At 36.8% G+C, this 24062-nt stretch overlaps 1 protein-coding gene across 8 annotated transcripts in view; it reads left to right on the top strand.

Annotated features, from left to right (window-relative positions):
- CTNNA2 (catenin alpha 2) overlaps positions 1-19222 on the top strand; it is a 1068594-nt gene extending 1049372 nt beyond the window's left edge. For 6 of the 8 annotated variants that reach the window (XM_069493843.1, XM_069493842.1, XM_069493839.1 and 3 more), the window contains one exon: positions 18004-19222. In XM_069493843.1, coding sequence (XP_069349944.1) covers positions 18004-18291 — 288 coding nt within the window. In that variant the 3' untranslated portion in view covers positions 18292-19222. The remainder of the gene's footprint in view (positions 1-18003) is intronic. The other 2 variants (XM_069493841.1, XM_069493840.1) reach the window with 1 other exon arrangement.
- The last annotated feature ends 4840 nt before the right edge of the window (positions 19223-24062 follow it).

Genomic DNA, 24062 nt, shown 5'->3' with positions numbered 1-24062 from the left:
TTAAGTATATTTTTTAATAATAACATCAGGCTAATGGCCTCTTTGAGATTCAAATTATGTCAGGTTTTTTTTTTTTTTTTGAGATAACATGGTGATGAGTAACTCTGCAATGCCAAAATTAGTACTGGGTGAGCCCTTGAAATAAAAAAAAATGGAGCTAGAAACTGAATATGTTTCATAGCTTAGCCTTCATTTTTTTAAAAGAGAAAGTTAGAATGCTATAACAGGTGGTAACTCCAGATAGAACAGAAATTGTGCTTTCTTTCAAAGATGTACCTGGAATATATTTGAAGAATTTGCCTTGGCATTTTTTAATGTATCAGGTAAAGAAATAATGAGGCGGCCTTTACATCTTATAATAAATATGGAGGTGATTTAACTTTGGCAAAGGCTAGATTCACAGGGACTCCAAGATGGGGATTGTGCCCTGAGGAAACTTTCATCTTAATATTAAGCATGATTTTTAGTAGGGACAAGATACCGTATCATATCATCTCTAACCCTTTAATGTTTATCTTTGTTCCCTGGTTAAAAGTTGTCATCTTCTTGGAAGTTAAAGTGTTACCTTTTTTTTTTTTCCCCAAAGAAATTTTCCAATTTCATATATTTGAGGCTTTCTTTCAAACAAACCGTTAATATTTTTATCTGTGATTTTTAGCAATACTATTATGCATTTCCAGTCTTTTGAGGATTTTCTTTAATCTGTGATTTTGAAAATTTCTTGTATAGCTCAGCGTCTTTTGTAAGGGAACAGAAAATACGTTGTCCATCCATAGAGGTTCTTTGTTGGACCAAAGAAATAATATCGCCAGTTTTAGATTGAAGGAAATCCTTTGGTGCTTTTGCTGCATTTTCCCTAAAGTACATTCACTACAGGAGAAACAAACTAGAAGATTCCAAATTAGGCCCAGCCCTGGCAGGCACTGATACGGGGAAGTTTCCTGGCATCTCAGGAGAACCACCTTAAATGCCCTTTGTTTTTTCTTTTATTCAAAAGCAGTTAGAGCTGTGGTATATTTCTAAATAAACTGTACATGAGGACAGAGATCATGCACTTGAATCCCTGGTAATTGTCTATTAGCTATCAAGTAACTTCTCTTTAAGCCTCAGTTCCCTGTTTGTAGAATGTTGAGGATTAAGTGGTGATAACATATAGGAAAGATCTAATTAGTTGGGATATTCAATATATATTGAATCTGGAAAATATCTACAGTATATTAACCAATAAAGAGAAGTACTGATCAACTTTTATTGGTAATTGACATGTAAGACCAGCCTACTGATAAATAATTGATATTCAGGGGCAGGCGGAACTAAGAATCCACCACTGAACGAACCAAACATGAATCCCAATATGTACACCTAATCCCACTGTGGTTTATATCATGATAGCCTTTGTGGAGAACATACTGGTAAGGGGCAAAAAGGTCCTTATTCGTAAAGAGCCAGGAGTCTAGCTATGGAAACAAGACCACCCTACCCCCCACAACCTTTGAGGACAAAGAAGCAAATAATTATTTGATTCCAGCAATAAATGCAACCAGAATTGAGGTAGAATCACCAAGGACAGATTCATGAATGATTTGGCAGCTTATGTTATAAGAATGGTCTACCTTGATCTTTTGGTTGAATTTCTTTACTTCTTTTTGGACTGCTCTCCAGAGCCAGTTTTAAGGACCCCATGGTTCCTGTGTTCTATTTCTTTTGAAAACTGTATTTCCTGACCATTCTCTTTAAATGGAAAAACTGAGATTTTAACTAGGTCACCCCATGGATACTTCCTTCCGTAATCATGCCCACTGTCTGGTGGAAGAAGAAAACGTTTTCCACCTTTTAGAAGTAGTATTATTTTTTCATCTTGCTAGGGTTTATGGTGCCCTCATGTTATCCTGGTCATATGTCGGGACAGCCTTTCCTGTGCAGGGTTTCCTGGACCTGGAGCACCCAGGTGTTCCAGTAAATTACATGAAGATCCCAAAAGAACTCCCTGAAGGTACTCAGAAGTTATGTAATAATCTTTTCTAGGCACACACTTATTTAAAATTTAAAGAGTGTTTTATTTTCTCACTGGGACCTCAGAATAACTTGTGAAAGTGTATTATTATTTATCCTGATTTTACAGTTAAAAAATAGAAACTCAGGTTACTAGAGTGTCCCAAAATTTTACAGCCAGTAACTGACACAGCCAAGACTCAGAGCCAGTTTCTCTAATGTCCAGTCTTATGCTTTGTGCAGTTTAAGGGTCTCCTTAACTGGTCTCCTTGTGCTTTGCACACTGGTAGTTGAACAAGTATGGGTCAAATGGTGTAGATGAGGACAGCGAATACATATTGGATTCGTACGCACTGTGGCAGTTAGCTTCACATCAAGGTGCCTGCTGCATGGCAGATTTAAAGGCTATGTTGTAGAAATTAAGATTTTTTTTTTCTCATTTTTTTGCTAAATAGGAACTGGTATGTGTGGCATCTATGGGTAAGGAGAATTGGAAGGTATATTTAATCATGTTTTCTTTGAACATGGAGATGGCTTTTTTAGTTGCCGGCAAGAAAATGAGAAAATAGATCGTGATGTCCTACGGCTGGCCTAGTCCAGATCTTATGTGAATCATTGATTGCGAGATTGTGTAACTTTTTTCCTTTATGGCCTAAGGAAATTTTTCTCATTCCTGCTTAGTCATGTGACTCACACCTGCGTACAGTTACAAACATATCATGAGGCATGCTTACCTCCAAATAAATGGCACCAATAGCCAGGAATAAAGAGTTTAGAGCAGGAAAAGCCTATGGTGGATTTCTACCAGTTAGGAATTTTATGAACACTCAAGTTGATAGAAAAGTTAACTCTTCTCTATTTCAGTTTCCTCATATGTAAAGAAGAGATGACAATAGCTAGCTTGTACATCTTTTAAAGATCAGAGATCATTTATTAAGTCACCAGCATTATACCTAACAAACCTAGCTCTATGTCTACCAGACGCTAGTGTGATTAAGGAGGAAGATGGTCTTTAAAGAAAGTTCACTATTTTATTAACAGAAATCAGTAATTAAACACAAAAAATTAAATTGTGGCTGTTTTCTGAGGAAAGGCTGATCTTGAAACTCTATCACACAGGGTAGAGGGCAATAATATTCATATTGCAATTTACCTACAGTTTATTATGTCTCCAAATTCTACTCTCCTGATACTCCACCTTTGGGTACACTTTCATGGAAGAATGAACAGGTAGACGGAATGGGTACTGGACTAGGCATTGTACCTTAGCTTTGTATCTTTGGAAAAGCCTTTTCATCTCTTATTTCTGTATCGCTGGAGTTACAGTGGTTCAACAACATTTTGCAAATGTTTATTCGAGACCCTTATGCCAGGCACTGGTTTAGGTGTTTGGGATATAGCAGGGGTGTGGGGAACAATAAACAAACGAAGAAAATGTATGTTGCATGATAATAAGTGTAATGAAAAATACTATAGTAGAGACAGAGTAGCAAGTTGAAGCACGAAGTAGAAACAGAGTTGCAGTTTGAAAAGTATGGTGAGGGTGGTTTTTTCACCAGGATGCTGCTATCTGAATAAAGACCAGAGGAGGTGAAGGAACAAATCTTGCAGATATTTTGGAGAAGAGTGCTTTAAGCAGATGAAATAATAAGTACTAAGGCCTTGCATTTCGAGCATGACTGGGCTTTCTGAGCAACAGCCAAGAGACTAGCATTTAGGAGTTGAGTGAACAAGAGAGAAATCAAAAGTATTGAGGCCCAGATCATATGACCTTGAAGACCACTTTGATAGCTTTGGTTTTATAGGGAGCCACTGGAGGATGTTGTTAAGAGAAGTTAAACAGTATTGTTCTGGCCTCTGAATAAGGGGCTTAAAGGTAGGAAGCAAGGAAACTAGTTAGGCTATTGAAATTATACAGTAAGAGGTTCTGATGAGTTGGCCAGGGTGATAAGAGTGGGGAAGGTGAGAGGAGATCACATACTGGATACGTTCTGAAGATGTTGCTGACAAGATGTAATGGCAGATTGAATGTTGAGTCAGAGAGAACAGGTGTAGCATAAGATTCTGGATATTTAAATGGTAGGAAGAATTACGTTGCCAGTAACTGAAATGAACACTGTGGGAGGAGTAGGTTTGGTGGAGTTAATCATAGAGCTCTTGCTGTCTCTGAAGATTCGGAAAAGTTGATAAGAAAAGGTTTACAAAAGCCTAGATCATTCTCTAAATGTCAAGAAGTCTTTGCGAAGTAACTTTGCAAGAATGTGAAGTGGAAGCTAAATGGAAGTTAACTGAAAGAAATAATGGTTACAACTCATTGAGCTGGGTTCTGAATTTAAGGTAGGAAACCCTTACTTGAATCTGTTACAGTGTACTTGGCGAGAGCTTAGAGATTTGAATGTGTGTTCACATTGGTAGGGGATTTACAGTTCACAGAGGAAAAAGTAGTAACCAAGGAGAAAGAAAATGATTTGGAGGGTATTCTGTTCTACTCAAAAAATGTTTTAAAGTAGACAGGAAAAATTTGCTCAATTATAAAAAGCCATGGATCAACTGCTCAGATTTAAACTTAATTTAATTAAAATCACTGAGTTTCAAACTATGCTTTATTCTGAAGACCTCTTATGAGCCCTTAATGATAGCATTTCTTCTAGTCTTTATTCTCATTTCTATAATGAAAGAAGAGTTGAAATTTTAGGTTAATGTAGTGAATTATTTTATATAACTACATATATTTCTAACGTTTCACTTAGGTTTTCTGCATTATATTTAAGATATCCCTCTGTATGAATTACGCAAGGAGTAAATTATGATATTGGAAGAGAAGGTGATATTAATATACTGTTCTTTATCAGAACAATGATTTCATAGGTGATATGAATCAAAGAACAGCCTTCTCCTGTGCAGTCTTATATAGTGAGAAGGCCCGTACTGTGTATGGTAAATGGGTTTCATCTTGATTTCTCTTGTCAATTGCTAGTGTTTGGGCTATATGTGGAGTAGAATTCTGAGACAAGGTCTAGGATCAGCAGAAAAAAGAACTGTGATTGACTGGGCATGTCTGCTAAGAGTAGCAATGAATAGATAGCAAGTGTGTCAAACGATTAACCATCCTTGCTTTATTGTTTCTGTAAGGGGCTTAGAGCATTGACAAGTATGGGTTGTCTTGAGAATGCCCATTGCTTTTTTTGGTGACTGTCCTACTTCTTGCTATTTCCTGGCTTTTACAGACTTAGGAAAGGCAATATTCTTTCTTAGAATTTTACTTTGAATTACCTTGGATTTTTTTCTTTGGAAGGTCTATTCTTATAACCTACCCTTTGCTACCTTATATGGTTAATAAATGTGTGCACAGTAGAACCAAAGGCAGCAAAATTGGTATGCTTATGTTCTGGGAAGCTAGTTGGATGAGATTATCAAGTACCCACAAAGAATATGCAGATTCAACCCTGGGAATCTATTGCTAAATATAGATGATGAGGCCAGTCTTAGCAGGAGATGGCAGGTGTTAAGTTCAGTGGCTTAAGACTAAAGATTATTCATGGGAAATCCAAGTGTTTGTGTTCTAATGGAGATAAACATGGAGCATGGGAAGTTTGGCCTTCAGTGTCTCATGGGCCTTCCCAAACCAGAAGGGGGCTGCATGTTTGAGGTAGCTAGAGATCTCACCTGGGGTCTGACAACAGTATAAACTGAGAGTTGAATAAATTAAGACAGTACCCTTTCCAGGTAACACCTTTTGCTTTATAATAAGAAATATTTAGAAATAATATCTTAACCAAAACAAATAGCTTAAATTGGAGACATTTTAGGTCCTTTAAGTGGTTGTGTAAAATATTTAATAGTATACTATTTCTTATGATAAAGTTCAAAATGTACTTAGATAGTTTGGGTGTTTCACCTTTACATAAAATCCCCATGTTTTTCTGTACTCAAACTTGATTTCTCCTTTATTCCATCTAAAGAATTCAGTAGTGCTAGAAAAGATACCAGTCTCTTGTTGTCTTTCTATTCCCCTCATGAATTTCTCCATTCCTTCATTCCTAATACATTAAAACTGTAATACTCAGGCATTGAGGGCAAGCCAACGTGGTGGTAGCTTCAGTAAGAAGAGAGTTAAAGTTGAAAATGTTGTATGGGGGAAACTTTGAAAGGAGAAAGTGAGGAGGAAGAGGTACAAAAAGAGAGAAATAAATTTCATAAGGCCCTCTTTGGACTCAGCAGTGGTTTAAGGAAAGGTGAATCACCGTAATAATAAAAGTCAAGATTTATTAAGGGCTTACCAGGTACCAGGCACTCAGCTTTAAGACAACTATCTCATTTAACACTTATTAATCCCAGAAAGTGCTGTTTTCATTTTTTCTTTAAAGAATCTGAGGTAGAGCTAGGTTGAGTAGCTTGTTCAAGATATCTAGAAAACTGCAAATATTCAACCAAGAGACTCCTGGAATTGATAAATGAATTCAGCGAAGCCTCAGAATACAAAATCAATGCACACAAATCAGTAGCTTTCATATACGCCAATAACAGTCAAGTCAAAATAAAATTGAAGACACAATAACTTTCATAATAACATAAAAGAAAAGTAAATATTTAGGAATATATTTAAGGAGGTGAGAGGACCTATATGGGGAGAAGTAAGAAATTGCAGAGGACGTAAACAGATGGAAAACACTACCATGTTCATGGATCGGCAGAATAAATATTGTTAAAATGTCTATACTATGCAAAGTGATCGACAGATTCAATGCAATCCTTATTAAAATGCCAACATCATTTTTCACAGATATAAAAAAAAATGATTCTACATTTTTTATGGCACCAGAGAAGACCCCGTATAGCCAAAGCAATCTTAACCAAAAAGAACAAATTGGGAGACATCAATCTACCAGACTTCAAGCTATACTACAAGGCTATAGTAACCAAAACCCCATGGTACTGTTCCAAGAACAGAAATGTAGACCAATGGAACAGGACTGAGAACCCAGATATAAAGCCATCCTCATATTGTCATCTGATCTTTGACAAAACAGACAAAAACATACACTAGGGAAAAGAATCGCTATTCAATAAATTGTGCTGGGAAAATTGGATAGCCTCGTGTAGAAGACTGAAACTAGATCCACACCTCTCACAAAAATCAATCCACGATGGATAACAGAATTAAATCTAGACATGCAACCATTAGACTTCTAGAATAAAATGCTGGAAAAACTCTTATAGACATTGACCTAGGCAACATTGACCTAGGCAAAGAATTTATGAAGAAGACCCCAAAAGCAATCACAACAACAAATAAAAATAAATAAATGGGACCTGATTAAAGCAAAAAGCTTCTGCACAGCCAAGGGAAACTATCATTAAAGTGAACAGACAACCTATAGAATGGAAGAAGATATTCACATGCTATATACCTGATAAAGCGCTGACAACAAGAATCTATAGAGAACTCAGGAAAATCAATAAGAAAAAAAAAATCAAACAACCCCATTAAAAAGTAGACAAAGGACATGAACAGAAACTTTTCAAAAGACAACAGACTTTAATGGCCAAGAAACATGAAAAAATGTTCAACATCTCTAATCATCAGGGAAATGCAAATCAAAACTACAGTGAGGTATCACTTAACTCTTGTGAGATTGGCTTTTATCAAAAAGCCCCAAAACAACAAATGCTGACGTGGATGTGGAGAGAAGGAAATACTCACACACTGTTGGTGGGCCTGCAAATTAGTACAACCTCTATGGAGATTAATATGGACATAACTCAAAGAACTAAAAGTAGAACTACGATTTGATCCAGCAATCCCACTACTAGGTGTTTACACAAAGAAAAAAAAAAAGTCATTCTGTAATAAAGACATCTTCACTGGAATGTTTATAGCAGCACAATTCACAATTGCAGAGATATGGAAACAACCCAAGTGCCCATCAGTACATGAGTAGATTAATAAAATGTGGTATGTATGTATACCATGGAGTACTACTCAGCCATAAGAAAACAATGGTGAACTAGCACCTCTTGTATTATCCTGGATGAAGGTGGAGCCCATCCTCAAGTCAAGTATCACAATAATGGGGGGAAAAAAAAAAAGCACCACCTGTATTCACCATTAAATTGGTACTAATTGATCAACACTTCATGTGCACATATGGAAGTAACATTCATAGGTTGCCCGGCACGTGGGAGGGGATGGGTAAATTCATACCTCAGGGGTGTAGTGCACATTGTTTGGGGGATGGGCACACTTGTAGCTCTGACTTGGTTGGTCCAAAGGCAATATAAGTAACCAAAATGTTTGTATCCCTGTAATATTCTGAAATTAAAAAAATAAATTAAAAATAAAATCACATAGTGATCAGTCTAATCAGGGTTTGAGTCCAGAGCCTAGGTTTTCATCACTGCAAGAGAGGAAAATATGGATAGGCAGGGGGCAACAAGGAGGGTATGGGGTACATCATGAATGTAAGAATACATTACCAGAGATAGAATGACAGGACTTGGAAGACAGGGGTGGGGATGAGTTGACCACATGAACAAAGAGGGGCTGGGGTACTGACCAGAGTCAGCAAACACTGGGCAAGGGGTCTTTCTGTTCTTCCTTACTCTCTTCGTCCAGAACCTCGGTAGCAACAGAGGCTTTGAACTAGCTCTTTCCATGTGCTTGTTGAGGAGAGAGGCATGGTCTGGAAGAGAATTTACTTTCCCCAACCTATGAATAATTCCAGGTTATGACACAATTCCTAGTGTCTGGATGTGAAGAGAAGTGAAAGGATGAAGAAGAAGAATCCAGAGGTTTCAAATTATGCTCACTTTCCAGGCTCCACCAACCAGCATCCAAACCTCGATTCTTGTAGTCTACATTTCATGCAGTAGTTGTACGTTCTGGAGGCTAGGAGCCACTTTGTAAGGTGCTAAATAGCCTTCAGCAGATACCAAGTGCATACAAAGTTAGGCCCTCCTGAGAGCATGGAGTCCATTATTAGTGGGTCTTTGATCCATTTTATGAAGACTTATTTCTCTTGGGTTCTTGGATAGTGGCTCCTCTTATATAATCTCCTGGTCATGATGATATTGACCAGGAGGGAAAATGGTGGAAATGAAAGTAGTGTGCTCTGCTAGCTGGCTCTCCTCTACATGGAAGGCAAAAAGGAACCTTACCCCCTTGAAGCGTTATTATAAGACATAAATCTTGGATGCTAATAACATGCTGATGCACATGATCAGAGATAATAAGATCAAGAATTAATGCAAGATGTATTTATGTGACAATAAGGACTATCTCTCTGCTGAGGCATATTTCCCAATGATGGTGAGTGCCTGAAAATCCATTGGCACTTCTTTCCCTTGTTGGATTTATTTCCTCTCGGGTTCTTTTATTCTATGGAAACAAATAACTTAAAGAAGGTCTCTGGGCCAGGAAACCCCAAAGGGTTGGAAAAGGGAAGGTGTGAAAGGAAGCAGGGAAGGAAGAAGTATAGAGAAAGGAGTGGGGACTGCCGGGATGGATAGATATCCCTGTTCATAACTTCCAAAGGGCTAACACATCTCAATATTCCCATTCTCTTTGGGATTCCAATGTTAGCAAGAATACCTTGTTTGGGTTGAACAAAAAACGTTCTGTCTTTAACAGTGAGGGAAAAATGGCTCTAAGCCATATTTAGGAAATTTGTTGACTGTAATTAAGCCTTCATGGGAGTCCCCAAGGTTTACTTACCTATAATTGAAAAAATGCAAATGAAGACAGTTAATCAGTGGACTGGCTGACTATGAAGCGCTACTACCTACCTAAATAAATTAAAAACGACACAAATATGTCCAGTTGAGAAAGTTACCTGAGAGCCAACTGGTAAATTTCTCAGCAAGGCTTTGGAGATTTTTTTTCTTAGCCTGACGTGATTGCAGTGCCTTTCTGCTAAGGTCTTTGCCAATTTAATCTTGAACCATTACATACACATTTCTTAACAACTGGCTTTCAGCACTGGTGGAGGGCCAGCTGGTTCTCTGGCATCACTCAAGGATGTCCTGAAGGAAAAATAACAGACCTCTTGTCCTCCTTTCTATTGTGATTGATCTACTACTTAGAGCTGTAAAATATTTGCTTTTCAAGATCCCGTAATCAAATGGGAATAACTCTGGGATTAACTCTCTAGGAGTTATCCCACAGAAATTCAGCTATCAGGGATCAGTACATGTTCTCAAATGAACCATTTTAATGCATTTTTTAAACAATAAAAACAACATGCCTGTGATGGTCTTTTTCACCTCAGACACCATACTTGTTAATATAGGTAGCTAATTTTTATCACTTGATTTAAAATCATTCCCAAAGCACTTTGTATTTGTTATACTTACATCTTTTCCTTAATGGTTTCATTAATTAACAACTCATAATATGGCATCAGTACAAAGAAGTGCCCAATTTGTCCCTAAAAGGTAGCTATAGAAACAAACGACTAAATGCAGGATTATTTAGATAGAAGTATTTGTCCGTAGTCTGATAGGTAATAATAAAAACAAAAGGTCTTAAACAAGTTAATTTAAATATAGAAGTAGAAGTACAGATGGATGCTGTGCTATTAAATGAATTGAGTTGTTTCTGACAGCCCTGTCAAAACGTGACCTTTTGGTGGAGGGAGGTAAATAAGCTGCTTTTCCCTGCCACTTAGCAGATTCTGAGGAAGCCAAGTGCTATGATTGATTAGTAATGCCTGCCATGGACACCATAATGGTGAGTGGCAAATTGTTGCCCTTTGTCCACCAATGTCATTGACTTAAGAGGAAGGAATCTGGCTTTGCTAACTTACTTCACTGTTGATGTTTGATAAGGAAGAGTGAGTAGACTAGAACGCTGAAATGAGGGCTTGCCATAAAGGAAATGTCTTTTTTTGCAAGTATATAAACATCCTGAGATGACTTAAGTGGGGAAAGATGCGATTAAGCTGAACTTTTTTCACTGTGTCTTTGTTTGCTTGAGTTATTTATTACCCTGGACTTGCCAGAGTTTTTTTAAAAAAGTGTTATTTATATAGACACTGGAGAAAGTACAGAGATATTTCAAGGTATTTGAAATGTATCACAGTTTCTAAGAAGATCAAATATCTTTTCAAAGCCTCATGGATTTTTTAAACATGCAATGTTCTTGGTGGATAATAGTCTCCAATGCTCTGGGTTTCTAACCTCCAATTCATTAACAGCAAAGCTGACTTGTAGCAAATTTTTTTTTCCCCTGCAAGCAATTTGTGACTCCTTTGAGGGATTTAACAGTTTAAATATAAATAAATGACCAGCTCTAGTGAGAAGATTCCAGTTTTCTCTAGGTATTGGCTTTCAATTTATTGTCAATTCTTCCATCACAACTTCCTCCCCTGAAAACCTACTCTAGGCCTGAATGTGTGTAGTATAGCCCAGTTAAAATACTTCTTACATGTTAAAGCTGTTATTCCCATTTAAAATATTACAAAAGGCTAAAATGGACTTTACCCATATGTGGGGAACCATTTTAGCATTCTCCGAATCATTAATGTTTTTAGCTCTGACTTGGGATAATGAAAATAAAATAGCTGAGGCCCAAATGGGACTGGTTCCTTTTCGAGGCATTTCTCAGCCTTTTGAAGTAATCAAAGCAAATTCCTCAGGTTTTCTTATTTCAAAATCACCTTCCAAATGGATTTGGGTTATTTTATTTTATTTAGTGTAGCCCGTAGTTCCAGGACATTTGCATTATTTTTAATCCAGTGACAGATTGCTTTGTAATTCATATTTTCATGAATTGCCATTTATGTTTCATTAATTTTTGGTGCTAGATAATCAGATGTTTTGAAAATAGACATACAACCTGAAAATGGATCTATCTCTATATGCATATTGCAAATGGTTGAATGCAGAATCCAGTCAAATCCTAATTCTCTTCTGTAACTCTGCCTGGCTCCCAAAAATTAACATCCTAAAACATTTACTCTGTCATATGCACTGCATTCCCCACTCCTTTTATATTATTTTGCACTTTTGACAATGCTGGGTATTTTTAAAGCAAGCTGTTAAACCTAAACTGCATTTGTTTTGTTGCTGGTTGGCTCCAGGAAGTTAACCATTATTATGAAGGGTAAAGTATTGTTAATTACTCAACTATTCCCTAGATGGTCAACAATACTTTCTATCCAAATAAGATATTTCTCAATGATGTTATGTCTTAGATTATTAAAAGGATATTGATTTTGATCTTGAAAATCTTATGCTGAGAAAATTTTTAGTAAATTTATTGGACTTTTGGGCGTGGGGAGAGAATATGGATTTAATATTTCATTCAGCATTTATTTATCTCTCTTTATAAAAAACATTAAATAAGGAATATTAAGGGAAAAATAAATCAGGCAAAAATGGGCATACATTATATACCAATAGTATGCAGAACAGTGTTCATGAAACAACTGGGAAGATCAATGGAAGCAAAGTGATTTTAAACATCTAGCTCCCCAAGGTTTACTCCCATAATTATAATTGTTTTTCTGATAACTCCACCTCGATGTAACACAGACACATCAAACTCAGTAGGTCCAAATTTAAACTCAGCATTGTATCACCTCAGCTTCCTTCTTATTTCCATAGTCTGGGTTAAGAGCATTAATATTTACCAAGTTGTACTAGCTAGGAATTTGAGAATCGTCCTGCTTCATCACTCTTAACCATCCAGTCACCAACAACCTCTTATTCATTAAATAGAGTTTAGATCACACCCACCATTAGGCTTTTTTTCTTGCCCTACCCATATCTGACTCAAGGTTGATCCCCTTTTCTTTTGGTTCCTTTAGCATCTCACGTCCTACTAAAACACCATCATACGGCGTCAAACCTTTTAGTTTATATGTCTGTTTTTGTCATTGTACTGTGAGTTCTTGTAGTTCAGCACATATGTCTATTTATGTTTGTATACCCAACACTCGTGTGCAGTGGTTGACACAAAGTAGATATTCAATATGTGTCTGAAGAATTACTTGGATGGCTAAATGTGTAGGTCGAAAAAAGAAGGCATAAACTGGAGGATGAAGAGATGAGAATTCAGCCTTTTAAGAGATGTGGTTGCACTTTTCCTTCAAGAGTGCAGTTGAGTGATACAGTCACACTTTATTTCTATTGAAACCGAACCCCTGTTGCAATGGCGAATTGGAGTAGCATGCAACTGATGACATGTGGTTTCAGAAATATTCAGATGATTATGTAAACTGCGTGACAGTCATTTCAAGCACTTTCCATGGCCTTGTTTGGTTTTGATGTTGTAAGGAATTAGGCAACACAAATATTGATTAATGGAAGGATCACAGTTCAGGAAAGTCTTCCCTCTATTCTTTCTCTCCATTCAAAACACAAAAGGAGGATGGCACAGGGAAGGAGAAATCTGACTGCATATTAGAAATGTAGTGGGTTAAGAAGAAAAGACTGGGAACAGAGGCAGGAAAAGGAAGCCAGAAAACGCCCTATAAAAATGCCAGTAAAATAGCTCTCCTGCCCTTATTTGCTTTTCATGGACTGTAATAGAACAAGATGTGAGGAAACATCTGTTGCTTTTTGAAAATAGTACTTTGATATTTTAAAAAATAGTGACAGAATTAGGAGAAGTCTAATTTCTGTGGTTGGGGACAGCAGACGCCTATGGGATGGACTAGGAGAATTAGTCTAACACAGCTTGATGGGTTTTGGGCTGAGGATTTATCTGCTGTGCATCGCTCTGGGAAGCAGCATGGAGCAATGGTCAGAACAGGGACTCTCTAGTTAGACCACCTGAGTTTAAATCTTGGCTTCGCCAGGTATATGCAGAATAATATTAGCAACCTATGTGCATCCTCTATGTCCTATGTGGGCATAATATACTATTACCTGTCTCGAGTGGTTGTGAGATTAAATGAGAGAAATGAAACTCACAGAGCTAGTTCAGAGACTGGCACATGATCTCATTTGCTAAATGTAGGTCCCTGTTTTTAAAATTAACTGACAATGAGCAGTTACTCTTAGACTAGGTACAGGAACTTAATGGGTTGTCTAGGAGGACTAGAATGACCCTTCAACAGGAAAAGATGGACAATTCTTTCTGCTGAAAGATCAGTCAGTGTAAGGCAGGTCAGCCTGAGGAAGAGCTGAGATGTGGTTGACTTTTGAGACCATTTTAAAGCTGCTAAGACTAGTCCAGATAAAGAATTAGAAAGCTGATTACAGCAGCTGAGTCACGCTGAAGGGGATAACCAGTCATTGTAGCTGTGCAGTAAACGTGATTCAAAAAAAAAAAAAAAAGGGTGGGGGAGTGGGTAAGAGAAATCAGCAGAGATCAGATTCCAGGCTCTGCTACCATGAGGGTGAATCTAAGCCAGGAAGATAAGCCCAGAGGACAGGGAAGGGCTGAGTACTGGGCAGAAACATACCTGAGCCCAGAAGCTCTAGTCAGATGGTGAGCTTTGGAGAGAGATGGTATTGGTCCTAATCCCTACTTTGCCTATTACTGCAGGGGCAAGTTACATTACATCGTTAAGCTTCAATTTCCTTAAGAATTTTTGAAAATTAAATCTCATAATTAAAAGGACTCAGGCAATGCCAGGCACCCAGTAAGTGCTCAATTAATGTTGGTTATTTTTATTAGAACTTTGCTTATTCATTTACACATCTTGTTTGAAAATGCTATAGCTACAGTATAAATCACAAAGTAGAATGCAATTGTGTATTCCTAAACCCTGTATAAACAAACTTCTTGTCATGTAACTTTACTCCTTCCAATGTTTTTTCTTTAGGAAGTGAATTTTTAGCCAAAATATGCCAATTGGAAACCAGGGTTTTGGTACTATTTTGGATAAGGATAAAGGAAACCAGTTTTTAAATAAAAATAATTCTGATTGTGCTAATAATGATCTAAATCATGAAAGTGGATCTAGGACAAAACAGATACTTTCGGGATTCAACATTTTTAAAAAGGCACATTTTATATTAATTTTAGATTGGGCTTATTGTCTGTGGGTGTATTTGTTCAAGTCTAGTTGGCTGGATCCCCCACCACCTCATTTTACCTCGCCCACAAATTCAAGATCTGCCTTAGCAGGTGGTTTGAATGAAATCGTTGGCTTTATGTTTCAGAGCTATCTCACCTTCAACCAATGTATTAGGTTTATTCACAGGATTCCTGCATCAGGCTGGGAAAACAAAGGGGTTCTGAAGAAGAGACAGGCTCTCAGATTTTTGCTGCAGAATTAGACACCATCTATCTGAAAATGGAATCTGTGGTAAAAATCTCCAAATTACTTGTAATCCTTCTCTTCAGATCAACTCAATTCTCCCAGAACTCACTCTTTGGGAACCATTTAATAATCCAATAGATATATCTTGTCTCATTTTACTTCTACTAATTCTATTGCCCAAAGTAAATCAATAAAACTGTCCCTGACATAATATAATTTCACCCTTTCCTTACTCATAGCATACAATAGAATTAACTTTAGGAATGAATATTACTCCTTTTTGAAACCTGACAGACTTATAGAGGACAATGAATTGGCCAAAGAGGGTAGGATATTTTGCTTCTAAAGAAACCATGACTGATCTGCACCTAATTGTCCCAAAATTTTGCTATCTCATCTTTGTCCTTCATTATTTACACTTCTACCTGGGATATGATGAGAGATGAAAAAGTAAAATTCAGTCAGATAACTGGCTGCGATGTTGTCAGACTTGGTTATGGTAGAAGTCCTGAAGTCATCGGATAAAATAAGCCTTCAAGATAGTCTTTGGGTTTCAATAATCCAGTGGTTCTCAAACTTTGGCATGTATCAGAATCCCCTGGATAGTTAGTTAAAGCAAAGATGGTAAGTTTTTGATTCAATAAGTTTTGGGTTGGGCCTGAGAAATTGGATTTCTAATAGGTTCCCAGGTGATGCTGATGCTGTTGGCCCAGGAACTGTACTTTGAGAACCACAACATTAATCCATGCTTGGCTTCTCTCCTGTTAACATGAATAATCTAGAATTTGCTTTTCTTTATCTAGCTTTAGAAATTTAGGCTGTATAAACAATATGGGTTAAGCAGTTATTTTGGCATATGTGCACCTTATACAGTATAATAGAGTGGTAAATTCATGTAAATGGGTTATTCTATCCACTTGGTTAATTCACAAAGCAGTCAAGTATTATGTCCACTGGATCATGGCTTTAATCCAAAAATATCTTTTGCTTCTCTATATTCGTGTAGGGTCAATGTAATATCCATCTTTTTTTGTTGTTGTTCTCAATGGTAAAGCCTTAATTCTATGGTATTGAAAGGGATTTATACACACAAAGCATCTTCCATTGTTTTCCCCAATGATCACACTATGGAGCTTTTTTGGTGATGCCAAGAATTGAGCTCCTTTGATTGTCTTATTTTTTTTTTTAATTCAGCAAAACATTTATTTAGCTTTAATAAAGGATATGAAAGAAAGAACAGCCAGAGGAACACTATCACAGAGGCATTAGATAAAACGTCTGATAATCACTGCATGGAACGCATTTTGGTCATAGAAATAACACTAAACTAAAGTGAATGCCAAGCACATCACATAGGACGCCATAGGATTTTAAAGTCTCTCAGCTTATACACTTGGCTAATCATCTAGTCCTCAGAAGATTGTATACCTCATCACCATTCTTTAATGGGGATGAATTATGCACATATGAATTACATGTTATACAGTAAACAATCTCAGCAGTTAGGAACAGCATACTTAGGAACATACCCTTGCTTCCTTCATTCAACTTTAATGGATACATTTCCATAGTTGATACTATAATATAAGAAGGTTGATGAAAGTATCCCCTAGGCTGGAGTAATATTTGCAGTCCAGCTATTAATTCTTTCCTTTCATTAGGTCATATGTAGAATCCTAGCTGAGAGGGAGTCTGGGAAATGCAGTTTTGAGCTTTTTCAGCATCTATGGTCCAGGCAGTGAAGCAAGAAGAAAGTTGAAGCAGATATTGGATTATTTAGTATACAGGATGTACCTCACTAACTAGTTAAAAGCAGAAAAGAGGTAACCAAAACAATTGCTGTCCTATTCTCAAGTTGTGACTTGTCATAACATTTTTTTAAAGCTATCCTATCCAACAGGGTAGCAGTACAGATCAGTAATGTTGTCTTTAAGGACTTCATCACTTAAGCTGTGTAAACTTGTGCAAGTTTACTGGGCCTCTGCATGCATCTTTGTAAAGTGGCAATGGCAATAATGCCTACTTCATTGAGTTGTTGTGAGAGTTAAATAGGGAAATACTTATAAAGTTCTTAGAATAGTATTTGGCACATAGTAGGTACTCAATATTTCTTTAATGCATGGATACGGGAGTCTCACTAAGTGCTCTCTAAGATCCTGACACAATTATTGATATTTTTTAAAGGAAGTATATTCAAGGACTGGGAATAGTTAAATGGACACTCCAAGCTCAATAAACACCTAAGTAAAAGCAAGATCACCCATGAGTCATTCCTTTGTTTAGCTGCTTGCATCCTTACCAATCCTGAATTCAGGATGTAGAAATAGTCTATAAATGGAAAACTATTTCAATTGGTAGGACCATAAAATTGAGATGTAACCCCTTATAACTTTTTAGTCTTTAGTGCTTTCCCGCCATTTGAGTAATTGTCACCATTACTAACTATTTAATAGCCTAATGTAATAATATGAGATGTTTCACTTTGGAAAAGTTTTGCTACCTTGGAATTATTACGTGCTAAAACGAGAGCTTTGTCTTTAACCATATTGAAATTCTAGAAAGCTATGCATCCTTGAGTGATACCTTTCTTCTTTTATTGTTACTTTGAAATTAGGGATGGATAAGAGAAGACAGGTGACTGATTTGTGGCCTGTTCACCTTGTGATTATTTGCTCCTTTTTGGCAATACTGTTTATTTGCACAGCCAAACATTGTTTTAGCTGTGAAATTACACCATCGTCTTGTGAATTTGGGGCCTTGATTAACCCAGGTGTATCCTATTCTTCCCCCACTCTAGCTGGACAGTGCCACATCACTTATCCAGGCAGCTAAAAACCTGATGAATGCTGTTGTCCTCACGGTGAAAGCATCTTATGTGGCCTCAACCAAATACCAGAAGGTCTACGGGACAGCAGCTGTCAACTCACCTGTTGTGTCTTGGAAGATGAAAGCTCCAGAGAAGAAGCCTCTTGTGAAGAGAGAAAAGCCTGAAGAATTCCAGACCCGAGTTAGACGAGGTTCTCAGAAGAAACACATTTCGCCTGTACAGGCTTTAAGTGAATTCAAAGCAATGGATTCCTTCTAGGACGATAGGCTTTAACAAGAAAGCTTTTTCTGGTTTTTTTTTTCCCTTTCTTTTTTCTTTTCAATTCCATTTTTGTATGCATACCTGCTGACTTGTATGCCTCTGGCATGGGGAAATCAAGGGAACAGTGTCTGTCTGCATGTAAGATGAGATGTGATCAATACTACTGATCCATCTGTAGCCTGGGGAGGGGACAGGGGATTCCTTCCTGTCCTGAGGTGGCACAGAGCTGTCCTTGGCAACATTCTCATTAAATTGGGCAAAGAGTTCGCATTGGCGCAACGTTTATGGGAGTGGGAGGGATGGGAAAAATACACTTAACTCTACAAAAGCAAACTCTAATGCATGCAAGAATCATTAGGTTGGCAGGTATAGTCATAAGTGAAAAATCTGGAAGTGTAATGGTAGAACATAAAACTTGTATTGCTTCTGTTTCAGTGCAAAAACGTACTAGCCAATACGCTTAAGTGTGTGGCCCAGAAACTGAACAATTTAACTTTGAAGTCATATCCATGATATTATATGAATTTTTAACTGGGTGGGGGGGAGGTGAAACTAACTTAACTAGGTCCAGCCTAAAATGCTTCTTTTAATCTGCATTCTCTTTTCTAGTTGTGCCATTACTAGTGATCATATTATTTTTTTCCCCTTTACTAAAAACAACAACCATCTATTTGAGACAATTAAAATTTTTCTGGGGGCACTGGAAGCACAATATGGTGATCAATTTTGCTTTTGCCCTTTTTTTTAAATTAAAATTTGAAATACGATTTTGCTAGAAATAGAAGGCCCGGTGGTGGAATTTTAGAGGAATGGAAACTGACAATGTGTGAAGGTTTAGAGGCAAATACATAGGTGTAGCTTGGAGTGCTGGTATCTAATATACCATTGTATCCACTAACTAACTCAAAATAAACACATTTAATCTTGATATCGCAAGAATGTTTTCATTTTTAAATAAAAGATTAGAGCATCTTGAAAATTGATTAAATGCTTTTTATTTTGGTTTGTTTTTAGAAATTGGGGATAAAATAGGTGATATCCAATTCCCTTGGTCATCTGTAAAGTCTAGAAATTTACTTTATGGTTTGTTTTTCCATTTGTTTTCATTCACTTTCAAACTGAATTTAAAATGAGAAAGTCTTGTATAGACTTTTCTGGGCCATGCTTTGCTGTGGACTAAATTTAAGAAACTTAATGTGTTCTCAGAGAGAAACTTAATTCAAAAAAAAAATTTGTATAGACAAGCCCATTAATTTCAAAATATTTTATTCATTTAATTTTTTTCCTGTAATTTGGAAAAACAGAACCTCTGTCCCAATATGAAGGAGAAGTGGCTATAGTCTTTTAGCTCTAGGCTGAGGAGGGGGATAAAGACCCCAGATATTCTCCTCTCATTAGAATGATTTTTACGAGTTCTCACGTTACTGGATTGTCTCCAGAAGACTTGAGGTAAAATGCGTGTGTTTCTTAGCAATATGATAACGCACTGGGAGCCACGAACACCTCAGCTTATGTTAGCTTAGATGCAAGAGCCCAAAGAGAAAGGACAGTGGGGGAGTTGTTCAAGGAGAGAGAGATAGTCCAAAACTTTATTTAGACATAGACCTGCTCAAACCACTGTTTATCACCACTGAAAAAATATTACCAAGACCAAGAATGTTCTACTAATGGAGGAGCCACACACATACACACACACACACACACACACACACACACATGCAAAAAGCTGTGGACTGATTTTCAACACAAATCATTATATCACAGATAACTAGTCTGTCCCCTAAATTTGCATAAACATTCAAAGGAATACTTCTGACACTCATTTATTCACAAATATTTAAGGAATGCCTTATTTGAGCCAAGTTCTAGGCTGAGCACGACACTCAGTAAACATGGCCCATCTTCCCTGTTTGCACATTAGAATGGCGTAATAGCAACCAGCGTGCCATTTTTGCCCACTGACCTGAAAAACAAAGACAGTGTGTTCTTAGCACCATATTTTCAATTCTGAAAAATCTGAACTTCTCCCAAACAGTAAAAATACCCTTTTGAGAAGTTTTTCCCCAAAGGAACCACTCATTCTATTTTTCTCTTTCCTGCTAGACACTTTAGAAACTGGACAGCTCTTCTCTTACCATCTCTACTTCCTAGGGTCCTGTGGAGAAGGAGAGGGGAAGAGTATAAAAGCAAGAAAGAAACGTGCATAGACATGGTGATAATGATCCTGTAGAAAGAGTCACCACGGTGCTATTCATAAGTCCCCAAAGGAAACAATTAGCACAATGAACTCTCTGGGTTCATACATTTCTATTATTTAATGGGTCAAAGGAATTAAGTTTTCTTTAGACCAGCCAAGAAACTTTTAAAATTTAAAATCTGCTTATCAAGTCCTGAAAAATAGCCAGCAGGCATCAGAGGAGTACGACCTATAACATCTTAGTTAAATGTTTTAGCTAAATAATACACATTTATGAAAAATGTGTGTGTGTGTGTGTGTGTGTATGTGTTTTCTGGAAATTGGTCCTAGATTTGCTTAGTGCTTGATTTCAGTGCTTATTGAGTAAACTTCATCAATAGCCTTTCCATCACTGCTTTTGTGATCAAGGAGAACAATAACTGCTCAGAAAAATAATTAAATATGCACATTTTGTTGAGAGTACTGCAGCAATAAAGAAGTTGGTGAGTTTCCTGTCTTCAAGAAATATACAGTCTAGTTGGGAACATATTATATAGACAGAAAAAAGTAAATATTCCAAAAAATATCATACTCAAAGTGACAAATGAATAAGGTAGAGAAATAAGTACTGTGTGGGACTAGAGAAGGCAGAAGCCATTGGAGACTGATATTAGTTGGATAAAGATTAATTAAAAAGGTAGGATTTGGAAGTGAGTAAATAAATATGAATGAATGAAATGTATAAATGAATAAATTTGGTACGTGGTATGACTGAGATGGGCATTCAAGGCAAAAAGAACAGCGTATTTTAAGGTCCGAAAACTAGTGTGGTCACAGGGAACATGGGGTTCTTGAAGGAGAAATGAGAAATAAATGTGGACATGAAGTATGAGGCTACAACTATGGAACTCATAAAGAAGGGTGACCATTAACATATAGGCAATGTGGAGTTTTTAAGTGTGATAGTGACCCAGAAAAAGGAATGCCTTTATAAGATGAACCTGATAATGTATGGGGAGGTGAGGGCTTAAATTTAGAGGCTGATGTTACTTAGAAGGGGCATATGTGATAAAAATGTCAAAAGGACTTACAGTGACTTCTTGAATAACTAGATATGAAGCAAGACAATCATTTAAGTATATAATATCTTCAGGGAGATTAGAGAGTCAGAAAACAATATCTAAAAAGCAAAATATATAAAGATGGGCTAGCATTATGTATTTGAGAGACACAGAGTAGGTAACACTAATCCCAAGAAAATGGAGTTACTTGGGGTATTTCCTAAAGAAGTAGCATTTTTGGCTACAGGAGAATGGATATTACTGATGGGAGGAAACTAAATAAATCTCAATTTCCTTTGCCCCACTGTTGTAAGACTGACGTTTCAAAAGACAAAATGTTATATTCTTCCAAGGACCCAAACTATCCAAGGAAACATAAGTTATCTACAGAAGATTTGTTGTTTTTTTTTTCCCATTAGGTGAAGAATATAAACTCAATTTTACTTTTAGAAGTCAACTCTGTAACCAATTGGTCATGGTTTAGCCCATGGGGAAAGAGACTATACAAATGTCATGTTGGTCATTAATTTTGGGCATCAGTTATGTATAGGGCGCTTTTTAGAGACCTGAGGTATAAAGATGTATAAAATAATGTATACAGCAGAATTCCTAAGCAAAATAACAATTCAAAAATATCATTTGACTTGATAAATTATAATCCCTGAATTTCTGGTAATAGGTCATAAGTCATTTGATTTTTATTGCTGTGTCTGCACATATTAACCCAATCAGAGAGGTCAGGGGTTACCCTTCACTTTGATGATTGTGGCATCTTTTAGAGGTAATGAGAGGGAGTGAATTATAATAACTACAGAAGGCTGTTAATTAAAAAATACTAGAGCAGAAGAGTGACATCAGAAAGATGGTGGACTAGGAAGCTCCAGGTGTTTATTCCTTCATAGAAACACAAAGTTAACAACCACAGTGGACCACAGCAGCTTTATGGGAACTTTAGAAACTGTTAAGGGTTTGAAGCAACCAAGAGAATCCCCAGCCAAGAAAAAGCCACAGTCAATATGGTAGGAAATGTTGGGGCATTTTTGCTCACCCATGCCCTGCCCCTTTCCTGGCATGGTTGGGATAGAAGCCACTTAATTCTTAATTCTTCCCTTACAACGGGAAAAAAGAGTGGACCTTTTTTGCAGTGTTCTTCCCTGTCTGGTGGCTGCCTAGGGGAATAGTTTCTGTCTCACCTGCCTCAGTGCAGATGGCAATGGTGGTACAGTTTGAATAGCAAGTTGGAGGCCACTGAAAGCAATGGCAGGCATTATAGCATGTAAAACTTTGGGGAACTCCAGACCTATGGCCTCCTGGAGGCAAGAGATTATGGGCAGAGGAATACAATAGTACATCTAAGGCCCTGAGAAGAATCGGGGGTGACACCTTACGGAAAATAAGACATTTAAAAGCAGCGATGTATATAGGAACTTCAGGAAAAAGGATACAAAGAGTCCCAGAGAACTCATATGCTTAGAAATGGCCTAAAGACATAAGCCTTCAACACCAGGCTGATTAGTGAATGTTTTCACTGTACAAGCCAGTCCACAAAACTGGTAGAAGTGGTAGTTATTTAAATCAAATGCCCAATTATATGCTGTCTACAAGAAACTCACTTTAGATCTAAGAAAATGAATTAGATTGAAAGTGAAAGGGTGGAAAAGGTATCCCATATAAATAGTAATAAAAAGAGAACAAGGGTGGCTATACTAATATTATACTAAATGGACATTAAATCAAAATTGTTACAAGAGACAAAGAAGGACACTATATAACCATGAAAATGTCAATGTACTAAGAAGATGTGATCATTATATAGATATATATACCTGTTCTCATTCACATGTAGAAACAAAAAGTTGATCTCACAGAAGTAGAGGGCAGTATAGGGGTTACTAGAAGCTAGAAAGGGGAGGAGTAGAGGAGATAGGGAAGGATTGATTAAAGGATGTAAAATTATTATAGCTAAATAAAAGGAATATAAGTTCTAATGTTCTATAGCACTGTAAAGTGACTAGTCAACAATAATTTATTATATATTTTCAAAATGCTAGAAAGCAATATTTTGAATGTTTGTAACACAAATAGTAAATGTTTGGGGTGATGGACAGAGGTAATAGATATGCTAATTGCCCCAATTTGATCATTAAACATTGTATGTATCAAGACTTACTATGTATCCCATAAACATGTACAATTATTATGTGTCTATTTAAAAAATATATATGCACCAAACATCAGAGGTCCTAAATATATAAAGCAAACACTGACAGAATTAAAGGGAGAAATAGACAGCTGTATAGTAATAGTAGGAGACTTCAATACTGTACCTTTAATAATAGAACAATTAGACCTAAGATTAATAAGGAAATAGAAGACATTAACAATACTATAGACAAATTGATTCCAATATACATATACAGAAAAATTCACCCAACAATAGCAGAACACATTTTTCCCAAGCGCACATTTAACTTTCTCCAGGTTAGACCATATGTTAGGCCACAACATAAGAATAAACTTTAAAATGTTGA

Source organism: Eulemur rufifrons, chromosome 19 (assembly GCF_041146395.1).
Source record: "Eulemur rufifrons isolate Redbay chromosome 19, OSU_ERuf_1, whole genome shotgun sequence".
In the NCBI taxonomy this organism is placed as follows: domain Eukaryota; kingdom Metazoa; phylum Chordata; class Mammalia; order Primates; family Lemuridae; genus Eulemur; species Eulemur rufifrons.
This window is presented reverse-complemented; position numbering and strand designations above follow the sequence as displayed.